The 13,237-nt window shown below is 31.6% G+C and overlaps 1 protein-coding gene across 2 annotated transcripts; it reads left to right on the top strand.

The window, feature by feature from the left end:
• Positions 1-380: 380 nt before the first annotated feature.
• LOC139488662 (uncharacterized) lies at positions 381-8,479 on the top strand. 2 transcript variants are annotated; one of them, XM_071274465.1, is made up of 5 exons: positions 381-548; positions 2,186-2,329; positions 3,496-3,843; positions 6,966-7,041; positions 7,471-8,479. In XM_071274465.1, exons 1-5 carry the CDS (start codon positions 464-466, stop codon positions 8,060-8,062), a joined length of 1,245 nt encoding a protein of 414 aa, XP_071130566.1. In that variant the 5' UTR covers positions 381-463; the 3' UTR covers positions 8,063-8,479. The 2 variants fall into 2 exon arrangements, with proteins under 2 accessions (XP_071130566.1, XP_071130567.1); XM_071274466.1 differs by lacking the exon at positions 3,496-3,843 and having other exon boundaries at positions 448-548.
• The last annotated feature ends 4,758 nt before the right edge of the window (positions 8,480-13,237 follow it).

Genomic DNA, 13,237 nt, shown 5'->3' with positions numbered 1-13,237 from the left:
GTGAACAATTAACTCACACAAGGCCTACATTGACTATCGACTTCATGTAGTCAAAACATGATTTAAACTACATGTAACATTGGGTTTGATCAATGGGAACGTAATTGTGTTTAGTTTACGTGTGAATTACACTAACCCAACACCGAGTTGAGGTCAATGTGAACACGGCCCTATGTTTGCCTAATTTTCATTTGTATGAATGACTTTACAAATTCTATATGTCTACATGAGTTCAATAGTTATAATTATATGAAACATGAACAAGTCTCGTTCTTATATTATATCATTTAAAAATATATATACGTAAATGATGAATTAATCCAATCATCAGTTTGAATTTTATCATGATTTCATGTAAGTACTATAAAACATATTTTAATACACACATGGAAAACATCAATACAAGTATACTTATACTGACCTAAATGTTTACTTCCTTATTTATAATATTATACATTAATGAATGATAAAACGATCACGAAACGTTATGATGTTGTTTACATTGGAGCTGCTCATACTTTTAGTGATAAATGTAAATACAATATCGGGTAAGTGCTCGTTTGATAAGTTTTGTACCAAACCAATCAGGTGTTTCAGTGTTTTATGGTAATCATGGTAATGTTCTATGCATAGCACCAAACTGTCGTCATTCACCTGAAAAATTTACCAAACCTGTAAACCGAATTATGTGCAAGAATTATATTAAGATACTGTTGTATATATGGTCTTTGCCTCGGAAATAAATACAGTTGCCTTAAAACCAGTTGTTACAAACGGTTTAGGTATTTCCTTTATGATTTATGACGGCATTCATGATACTATACAACTAACAGGAAGGATTTTTTATAAAAGGAAGGTCAAAGGAGTACTTTTTAAATTGATGTTAATCTCTTTCATTCTACTTAGTTTCTTCTATTACATTTTCGTACGACATGTAGAATTTCTTTCAAACTAAATCTTACTGTATATAATGATTTGTTTTTTATTCTATGTTGTCCAAATTGAACCGAACTTACTTAAACGAAAACGGTTTTCTGATCATACAATTGGTATTCAGTTGAACTTATTTCCTTTATTATCTGAATGTTTTCAAATATGGAAAAGATGAAATTAGAAAATCTACTTTCTTAACTTATTCAGCCTCAAAATTCATGCATTTTATATAGCCATATGTAACAGGTAAAACGGGTATGCACCTGATAACATGTATATTAGTTTTTTATTGATAATCTTAATAAAAGTAAAAAAAAAGGCCACTTATCATCATACAATATCATAATACTGCATACGCTGGATATTTGTATTCATTTGTGTATATCTATATCTACATGTACTACGGATCACAAATGAGAATTATAAAAGCTAAAACACTTTAAACGAATAGACATCAACTGTCATACTCCTGACTTTATGCAGCCATTTTCATATGTAGAAAATTGTGAGTTAAACCTGGTTTTATAGCTATGTAAACCTCTCACTTGTATGACAGTCGCATAAATTTCCATTATATTGACAACGATGTGTGAACAAAACAAACAGACATGCTAGATTCAAATATCAAAATTTGGGTACAGCAGTCACTGTTGTGTTATACTCCTTCTGACTTCAAAACAAACAAACAAACAAACAAACACAGGAAGGCTTAAATATAAAGCACATAACAAAAAGGAAAGACAAGAATTAAAAACAAACTTACCATAACACGAAATCACAACGACGGAATGTATTAACTGGAAAAATATTCTCAGCTTACTAACTGTTAACTTACTGCTGTAAGATTTTGTCCTTTTTTGCATTGAAATTTTTTAACGATATTTAGATTTAGATTTTTTCTTTTCAAATTAATCGAATAAAGTTAATGAATCTATAAAGTTTAGAGATTTCACAAATGTTTTGTACAGAAACATTACATTATATAATATATCTGAGGTAGATGGTATAACGTTATATGACGTCATACAGAGATTTGATTAGACCTTCGTAACTGTGACTGATACCACTGACATGACGTCATACATATTAGAAGTTTGGTAAACCCTTTTTAACAGTCACTTGTAACAATATCCCATCAATTGTTTCTCATATGTAAACTGCTGAGTCAGAAGTATATATATATTGAACATAAAAATGTACCACATGTATAACTATTTATTGTTTTGAAGTTTGAAAAATATATCTTTCACAGGAATTGTTAATAGTAGTTGTACTTTCGAAAGTGGCCAGTGCGGTTGGTCGGTCAATGGTAAGGATAGATACAAGTGGAAACGTCAACGTGGAAACGCTCGTCATTCATCTACAGGACCAGACAAAGATCACACAACTTCATCTGGTAAAGTTGTAATGCAAAACATTATTTATATTATCTGCTCTTCTGTCGGTATGTTGTTTCTTCAACACATTCCTAATTTCCATTCTAAATTTTATTAAAAAAAAAACCAAGCAAACAAACCAAAAAAAAAGCAGGGAAGCATTCAACTGTAAAATCAAAGCCTTTGAATTCTAATGGTAATACATTTTGCCTTGACTAACCTTAAACTATACATATTCAAATTTATATCTACTAAAAAAGTATGAATTGCTTCGCACAATCACGCCGTACGTTAGCTTAAATATAGTGTTTGCGATTTTTTTATTTTTTTTTAGTTTTGTTCACATAAGCATTTATTAATTATTTGTTTCCATCTTCGTATATAGCTTAGAGAATTTGGTTTATATAACTCTCAATATGTATTTGGCATAACATGAGACCTAACAGGGTTCATGCATGTGAAGGAAAGATGAGCGCTATCCGTTCAGAATGTTTTGTGTTTGGCTAGATTTTTTAGGGGAACTACTATTACATGAGTTTAAATGTAACTCTGGTATCTTTCGCCCCTATTTTACAAATATGAAATCACAATTGTTTCCGTTAGACTTGCACACTATTCAACACATATACAATTATATACATTGTACAACTATAAGCATTATGGTTATAATGGATTTCGTGCCTTCGAATGCATCTATTATAGTATATGCATGAAAGGGGGGAAGATACCATGGGACAGTTAAACTCATATATCGAAAATAAACTGTTGTCAGCTATGGCTAAAAAATAAAAAATAAAAACAGACAAATAAAAGTAAACAAGACACAACACAGAAATCCTCATACTAAGCAACACGAACCCCACCAAAAACAGGGGGTGATCGCATATGCTCCGGAAGTATAAGCATGACTTAGAATAAGTACGTTATAAAAAGTACAATGCCACACTTAAAATTATAAATAAAAAATGGGGAAAGAAATGAAGACCAAGCAAGATATGTTAAGTGTTGGTGCAATCCTAGATATTTAGTCGGGATACACTTGTCATATGTAACAGTTATACAGAGAGCGCCCTTTATTCGCATCCCTTGAATTTTCCGATAATCTTTTTTTTATACTTTACATTGATTGAGATATGCCAATCTTGGTATCTTTTATTGCCTTTATACGCAAATCAATATATTTTAGAAAATGGTTACTATTTTTGCACGGTTTCTAACAGTCATTCGAAAGAAAACGATGTAAGTGATCTACATTCCGGTTTGATAAATCAGTGTCCAAAACAGTTTTTGACTTTTTGGTATCACATGAATGGGAAAAATATCGATACATTGAAAGTATTTCAAGTCAAAAATGCACGTTTAATTGAACTGTGGAGGCTAGCAGCTAATCAAGGAAACAATTGGCAATATCAATCATTGTCATTGGATGAAATAGGACCATATCAAATTATGTTTAGAGCAACTCGTGGTAAAAGATACAAAAGTAAAATTGCTGTTGACGACATCTTTATAAACAACACCGAGTGCAAGAAAGGTATGAAACAAACTTTCCTTTCCACTACAATAACCAGCGGAACCTTTGTTGATAAACTTCAAATAGTCAAAAATCTGCGCTCTACAGTTTACTATGTTTACAATAAGCATGATTGGGTTTCTTGTTGTTGCACATATAAATGTAAACGATAAATGGTTTGTTCTAACTTTCTGTGAAAATGAAATCAAACTGTCACGGATTAAAATACAATTCCTTGTATTTTATAGGAATTTTATTAGACTGTGTATACGATCCATTGAGTGGTTTGTTTGTGTTACCTCAAGGAAACAGCAACCAAACCATTAAATAAATTATTTGAGTGACGTAATTGCAGTAAAACAAATATTATACTGTAGCATATGTAGCGTAGATGTTTCACAAATACAATTTAAAAAAAAATATCGAGTCAACATTTAAGATATATTATTCGAGAAGTCTCCTTTAAAAAACAGTTGAATCATACACAAACCTCGTACATGCTGTTATAAGACAACTCGTAGTTACAAACAAAAAGCACAAAAATACTGAACTTAGAGGAAAATCAATTCGGAAAGTCCATAATCAAATGGCAAAATCAAATATCAAAACGCATAAAAAACGAATGGACAAGAACTTCATATTCCAGACTTGGTACAGGCATTTTCAACACACATGCTTTATAATTGGTTTTGACATTTCCCTGATTTTGAATTAAGTACATGTATACATTTAATATTTGTGCTGCAGTACATATGCACAAACATGATATTTCATCAGAATTGGTGCAACTATGTGTTCAATGAAGAATAGAACGAAACATTTAAAATTCCCGATAATATTTAATGTATTCTAACAAAAAAATACAAACACAGTCGATATTTGTATTTAAAAATCAAGCAATTGTATTGGTCTTAGGAAATGAATGTACAATTAACTTTTTTGAGATGAGGCTAACATCAACAGAACCGAACACAAAATCTGTTGAAATAAGTTACGTGGTAAAATCAGTTTCTTTTGTTGAGAAAAACAATTAATAATATTACATCATTTAATTGGTATCAACTCATTAAATTTCTATTTTTTCTAAAAAATCAAATTATATCCGTATTATTGAATTGTCTGGCTTAGATTGGCAAATAAGTCATTTCTAATTACACCATAATCGGAAGATTGTATTTGACTGTCTGTAATGCATGTTTCAATGGAAAACAAATCCCGGAAATGGGACTACACATGGTTCATACACAATTTTTTTTAAAGAATTTGCATTTAATTGAGGAGAAAAAAAAACATGGTGTTTTGTATGTCACAAAAATGTAACGTCTAATTGTATCAAGTATTTATTTAATTAAAAAAAGGATTGTCAAAATGATGGTTACCAAATTATAAATAGCTTAGTCAATGTATTTATATGTACATAAATGTCTGTTCTTCTCATATGATTTGACATGGCAGCGTACACAATTAATGCAAATGAAGAGTTGCATCCCTTTTTCATTTTTTATATTTGTAATAAAGTTGATAATCAGGAAATGAAGTTTAAAAACTGTCTAAAAGTCCTCAAGATCTTTTTAAGTATATAACAGTGCTTTTTTACGATGCGTCTACATGTATGAATGGTATAATAAGATGTGACAATATTGTGTTGTTTTGTTGTGTGCAATGTATATGTATAATAATGTGCCGCCTTAATCTCGTTTTTTCGACTGTTTTAACCCTCCCGAAATAACTGATTGGTGTATACATACTGTCCAGTATTAGTAATTTATTTAAAAAAAAGATGTCTTTTATTCATGCAATGATTTTGTTGTTTGAATCAATGGATATCTTTTGTTGATGTGTATCGATTTTTGTTTTCATTTTTTTTTTTCCATTATTCACACCGTCAGTGTTAACAATTGCCATTTCTGGGCATTTTATAGCTTACTTTGCTGTATGTCTTAATCATTGTTGACGGACGTACAGTTACTATTTTTTGTTCTCTTGTACTTCAATTAGTCTCTGTTGGAGAGTAGTATATTTGACAATCATACCACATCTGTTTTATTTTTATATGTATATATGACCCTTACAAAACCTTATTTGTTTCACAATGAGTTGTGCTATATTTGTGACATATGAAAGAATATAAACGATTGATTTCTTTCATACTTCATCAGTATTTATTAACTGTGAGAGATTTTGAAACACTGAGCTTTAATTCAGTGGTTGTCGTTTGTTTATGTGTTACATATTTGTTTTCCGTTCATTTTTTTTACAAAAATGAGGCCGTTAGTTTTCTCGTTTGAATTGCTTTAAATTGTCTTATCGGGGCCTTTTATGGCTGACTATGCGGTATGGGCTTTGCTCATTGTTGAAGGCCGTACGGTGACCTATAGTTGTTAATGTCCGTGTCATTTTTGTCTTTTGTGGATAGTTGTCTCATTGGCAATCATACCACATCTTCTTTTTTATATTACATGAAAACTTAAACCATATAGACATTTAACTACTGCGGCGGATTTTGTAATACTCGAATGTAGAGTTCGGTACAATGATAGTAATATGTTTTAAGCCGGTATATTTTATATACATTCCTGTCTTAGCAGTAAATGGTATCATTGTTACAAGGGATTCAACAGCTAGACTGCTTCTTGTTTACAACAGGTAGACTGCCTCTTGTTTACAACAGGTAGACTGCCTCTTGTTTACAACAAGTAGACTGCCTCTTGTTTACAACAGGTAAACTGCCTTTTGTTTATAAAAGGTAGACTGCTTCTTGTTTACAACAGGTAGACTGCCTCTTGTTTACAACATTGTATATCTGACTTGTTAACATCAGAATAACTGTTATTAAATAGAGATGTAAGTTACAGAGGGGACAGTCCGTAGGAAAACTGCAAACATTTAAACAAAAAATTGACGAAAAGGCTACCATTTATCCGACAGCTCAAGTTGGCATGCATTTAGCGAAAGCTTACAAATCCGTAGCTTAAGTATTTCAGATGGTTGTATTTAAATGCATACAAAATTGATAAATAATACATACAATGCGTGAAAATCTAGAATTTGTCCTTCAATGATAACTTATTTTGAAATATAAGTATTCCCCTTTAGCCGCTTACCGATTTATTCTAATTCATATTATTTCTTTTATTTTTCAGATTTAGTTGTAGGCTTGGTTATAGGAGGTTTATTACTACTCTGTGTTATTACTGTGATTGTTGTTCTCATTAAAAGGTTTGTTACTTAAATTTGTACTCTTAATGTTTTTAATATACTTTCGAAGTTTTATGAAGCAGCTTGCTTATGATGTTCAAAACAAATGCAAATTGCCGAACTATGCATGCACAATAATCCGAAATATTTCTTTTTTGGGTATGCCCAGTTCTTCAATTAGACGTACCTGTTTATACCTGCACATTTGATCAATAATATTTACTTAATATTAAGAACACATATTTTAAGTGAATTACAAAAAAAGTATACTCATGAAGTTTGCATATTTTTATCACATTACAAACAATGACCGTTAAAAGGTAATCCATAAGAACTAAAGTGTACTTTTATGCATGTTTACTTGGTTGCTAAATTATACTCGCATGAATTATTTTGAAGTTTATTTGGATCAGAATACAAAAATACTTATATGCTTAATGTATATTTAAGGCAATCACTCAAGTCTAGACCAAGAGAAACAATAAAAAATAATTCCGGAGAATATGACTACATTGAAAGTCACGATTTAGCATTTCCACTAACCGCTAACCATTCCAGTCATATACCCAATGATGGCACACATAGCAATACTGCATATCCAGGGCGGAGGAATACAACTTTATCAGACAATCCAACGTTAAATGACCAAACGTATTCAATCGTGGATCAAACACCCGAATCAACATTGAATAAGACAAGAGACGATGGAAAAGGAACCACAGACAGTTATATGGTATTAGATCCGACTGCCACAGGTTTTAATAGAACAACATTGCCTAGCACTCGTTCAGATTGTGAGTTTGCAAAGCCTGTAATTGTAACTGGAAACAGTATTGGCGATGAGGATCAATATGCTTTATCTGAGGAAGGGTGTTACGACCATTCGGGAAATAATCGTCACAAAGAATTAGAAGTAAACATTTATAACCATGCCGTCGATACTATTTACGACTCTGGAAGTCACACAAGAAAGGAAGCAGGAAGAGACGATACATATGATCATTTCTTAGGACAAAAGAAAGAAGATGGAAATGATATCTGAACAACGACATGAAAACATGCACAGATCCTATAAAAGTACCTAAAAAAAATTGTACAATGTTATAGTAGAATCGATTATTTATTTGCTCCTTAACTAGAACCTACAATTTTTTCTCTAACTTCTAAAGCCGCACCAACTAGTTTTGAGCAATCGCCTTATCCATTTTTCCAACAACAACTGATAAAATAGTCAGCTGTCGTTTCAGGCGATGTTACCGTTATGTTATTATTAAACATGGACGTATATGAGTGATCATCTGCAGGAAGCTATCTTATAGAAGAGAGAGATGTTATATGCAGATCCCATTTGCGGTTCATCATTTAACACAACCTAATTTTTGGAATCAATAATGAATGTGATGTCAAAAAAAGGAGTCAGAAGAATACACATGATTATAATAAAGCTTAATACTATAAATTAGTTGTGAATTCATTGACACTTTAACCAATAATTTCCACTTATAAATGATGACTTGTCTCTGTTGAAACATAATCAATTTATATCATCATGTGTGGACATAAGATTACAGATCTAACGACATTCACGGGTTATCCGAAATTTTGTAGTTTTCTTCAAAAAATTTACGGACGACATCATGAGTTGATTGACCGTTATAGATGAACCGTTTCATAGATGATATCGGAAATGCCCTTTATGTCGTATCAATAATCAACTTTACTTTTCATCACAAATTTCACCTTCCGAATAAAGATTATTTACCGGGTTTGTAATAAAATGAGCAACACTACGAGTGCCAAATGTGGAGCAGGACTGCTAACCTTTCCGGACCACATGGTATCCCCCCACGTTTTTGGTGGGGTTCATGTTGCTTAGTCTTAAGTTTTCTATGTTATGTTTTCTGTACTTTTATTTGTGTGTTTGTCTTTTTATTTCGTTAGCCATGGCGTTGTCGTTTATTTTCGATCTATTAGTTTGACTGTTTAACTGGTACCTTTCGCCTCTCTTTTTTTCTTCACTATATCTAACGATCATTTTGTAGTTTCTCATATCCTGGTGATTTTCGTAGTTTGTGGTTTCTAATCACTGATTCGAAAAGAGACAACGGAAACACTATATGATTAGACATGTATTTTAGTTGTTATTTTTTAAATCAAAAGATGTAAGCACATCAATACCATACAGCAGACTTCTAAAGCACATATTATGCTGGTTTGAAGGCTGTTACACTCCATCAAGCATTTACAATTTTAAAATTCAGTCGTAGATAGACCGAATTTATTTTTGATCATATACAAAAAAGGAAATTTATAGTCAGAGTTAGTATATTTCATGTAGTGTCATACATAAAACGAAAAATAATTGAAAAAATAGATTATTGCAGTTCCTCATATCCTGATGATTAAGTGATACGTACCATCAAAACAACAATAATTATTTTGATAAAATAAAAAAAAAAAATAATGATTTCAAAATGTGAAAGGTAAATAATGTGGAAATATCTTTTGAGCAGTGAATTACACCCTTTAAAATTTTATTTTTTTTTTTGGTGGGGGAGGGGGTTTCCACCTTAGATGGAAATTACCTGGGAGATGTAAAGTTCACTGGTGAAAAACTTTAAGATCAACATACTGACGTTTGAACAAAACATTGGTTTTCGGTTTTATTTTGTTCACTAAATCTGCTAAATTATACATCATTAAGCTCATGTTACTTAAATCAAGAGGTTCAACACAATTTGGCTGAAATATTTAATAAAAATGTGTGACAGAAAAAGAAAATCTTATCGAATAAAAAAGCGAACATACGTTTAGGTAAATCGTAAGGGTTTGATCTTTTCATGCTTTTCTGTCAGTGTTAAATCATAATGTGTCCCAAGTACACGAATGCCCCATCCGCACTATCATTTTCTATGTTCGCTGGACCGTGAAACTGGGATAAAATCTCTAGTTTGGCATTAAATTATGAAGATCATATCATGTTTACTAAGTTTAGTTGATCGGACTTCAACTTTATCAAAAACTACCTCGACCAAAAACCTTAACCAAAACTTTAACCTAAAACGGGACAGACGGACGAACGAACGAACGGTACAACGAACGGAAGGACGGACGAACAGACGCACAGACCAGAAAACATAATGCCCATAAGTTGGGCATAAAAAATGTGCTTTTGAAAGACCGATTAATTCTATTATACCCATAGCCATGTCTTTTCTGGTTTTTGTGTGCTAGTTTGGTTGCTGTGCCAATACTACCCACCCAATTCATGGACAATCAATGAGCAATTGGACAAGATATCAGTATAGTGTGCTATTGTACGAAAGCCGAGAAGGAGCATTCAAAATTCAAATTAAAAATTCATAATTCATAATTCATAATTCATAATTCAAAACTCAAAATTCTCACATTAAAAATTCCGATTCCGAATCCCGCCGTTTCTTTGTCACGTGGTCTCTGTGCCTCAACTTACCTCGGTGAAGGATGGCTGCTGGTTTAGATGTTATATAGTTTATTATAATGTTAAGAAATGTATACTAATTTATTAATTGAAGTAATGAATAATAATTAGAAAAAAGACTAAACAAAATTAGCCAACAATTACCCCAAAAAAATTAGGATGAATAGGACTCTTTGAAAAACGGTTTCCACTCAACGACAGTTACTACAGACCTTCTAAAATTCAAACTGACCATTATTCCGTGTTATTGCCTATGGATGTTATAGTTCAAGTTGCTGCGTTCTTATTGAGAGATCGTCCTATTTGATGTCTTGCATGTGGAAATCATTCTTGCTTCTACATGTATCTTTACTTAATTTGTTCCTCTAATGAGATCCTCTAGTGCGGTGACGGAATAGGAAAAAATCGATTATTAAAAGGGTTTAATTTCACATCAGGGTATACGGCTAACAATTGGCACAGTTCTAGAAAAATGATTTAACTTGAATTTAAGATTGGTCTTAATGTCGGGTTTTATTTTGAACTGGTATATATATGTATAACATGCATAATGTATATTGTAGTATACATTTTCCCAATTTATATATAGTATATATTTTTTCATTGTAAACATACACGTCACATGTAGCTTTGATAAACAAATAATCACTCATATTATCATATACATAACATGTTATATCTCATGCATAATCAAATGCAGATCATTAGTGGCATGCAGTTTGGCTTTTTATTAAAACGCTGCCCTCAAATATCTTTCTTTTTTGTTTTATTCAATCATCACATATAATGTTCTATGCATTAGGCGAAAAAAGATAATTCTAAAGGCCTTTTGATGACAAATTATGAAGGTAAACATTTCTGTAAACGGGAACAATTTGTGTTTCACCTGATTCCAACATCATATAATAAAGCACTGATGAATGAATACAATCGTAACTCTATAAAGTAATAAAACTGCAATTTTTCTATTCATATAGACAAATTTTTATAAAGTAAGATTGTAAAAAACGATATTTTTTAAAATTTCAAAAATCTCTTCTTTTCAAACATTAACTTAAAACGATTCCGGATAATTGTGTCCTGTCCATGCTTGGGCTGAATACATAGTTTTCATCAAATATTTTTGACTTGATATTTCTTGTTTTTGTTGATGTTTTATTATTTTGTTGAATCATTTGGGTGTCCGTTATTCTTTTTTCGGGTTGTGTGGATTTAGTTTTATGTATATAAGAGGCAACATAAGTTTTTCAGTTGTTTATTTAAGAAATAGTGATCCGACAAAATCCCAAAAAGTTGCCAAAACTAGAAAGTCCGTTGAAACTTGGCTTTAACATTTCAAAGAGGCAAACAATAAGTTTAATCCCTTAAATACTGTTATTTTCTTAAATGCAGAAGTGCGAATATTGTTTTCCACGTACAATATACTGTTGTATTTTGACACAGTTGGTAGGTGTAATGATGAAATTTACCCGAAAGTGCGTGAATGATTGTGACTGTAGTTCGATCGATCATTCTATTTCACAGGCGCTTGGGTATTTTTTTTTTTTTTTTTTTTTGTTGTTGATTAAAATATTCAATTTTCTATATTTATAATACATATCTATCACTTCTGTGAATTTCTCACCTAGTTTCGAGTGATTTAAACTCCATACTAAGATTAAATCACTCGAAACTAGGTGAGACATGCACAGAAGTGATAGATGTGTATTATAAATATAGAAAATTGAATTTTAATCAACAACAAAAAATAAAAAAAATAAAAATCTGTATCATATACCCAAGCGCCTTTGTTCTATTTGCTTGGAAACTGTTTATTTTAAAAGTGGATACGAATGATACATACGTCTAAATAACATAACATTGTCTACAGTTTGCACTGCAATTGGAAATGCAGAACCTTTACACAGACCTAAAGAAAACCATTTTGCTTAGATCTTGATTTCAAATTCAGATATATACTGAAGATTTCCTGTCTCTTACCAACATGTCAGTCTATCTGTTATTACATGTTATATACCCCAGTGAGCTTGTGATAAAGGATACTTAAGAAATTAGAATGTTTGCTTCATATGTTAACATTTACTTTGATATTGACACCGATTAACAATAAACAATAATCTTTTGTAATGGACGATTTTGATTTTCCAATTTTCAATTTCCCCATATCTCAACAATACTATATCCTCTGCGCTATCGTATAATGTGCACATATTTCAATTGATACTTTACGCTCGTGCATTATGAGTCAGTACAGACTTCATGAACAGGGGTGTACACCTGACTACTTAAAACAGGCTGAAGTTTACAAATTGATATTCAAACGTATTAGTCGGCAACAATATCAAAACGTCATGGCAAAAGTCAAATAGATAAAACAGCAGCAGGCTCAAGTCGAGAAACGAAGTCACTGTTATCAAAGGTTGTTTTGTGTACTATTGTTTGTCTGTTCGTTGGCTTTGGCGTTGTCAGTTTTTTTTTCGACTTATGAGTTTGAATGCCCCTGTGGTATCTTTCGACTCTCTTTCATATGCTTGCATCGATTGAAATAAGATAAAACTGCAACCAAGACAATGTATAACACTCTCTAAAACAGCATATTCAAGTAAAGGTTATACTTGAATTTAAACCTTATTCATGAATTACAAGGACATTTAAATAAGCAGTTCGATATAAATGATAACCTTACTTCAGATATCAAATCAATTATACAGACCTGACAGTAGGGCAGAATGATCACGACAATGGAAAAATTCCACA

This window comes from Mytilus edulis, chromosome 9 (genome assembly GCF_963676685.1).
Source record: "Mytilus edulis chromosome 9, xbMytEdul2.2, whole genome shotgun sequence".
NCBI classification, from domain to species: Eukaryota; Metazoa; Mollusca; class Bivalvia; order Mytilida; family Mytilidae; genus Mytilus; species Mytilus edulis.
Note: the sequence above shows the minus strand (reverse complement) of the source record. Positions and strands in the feature narration are given on the sequence as shown.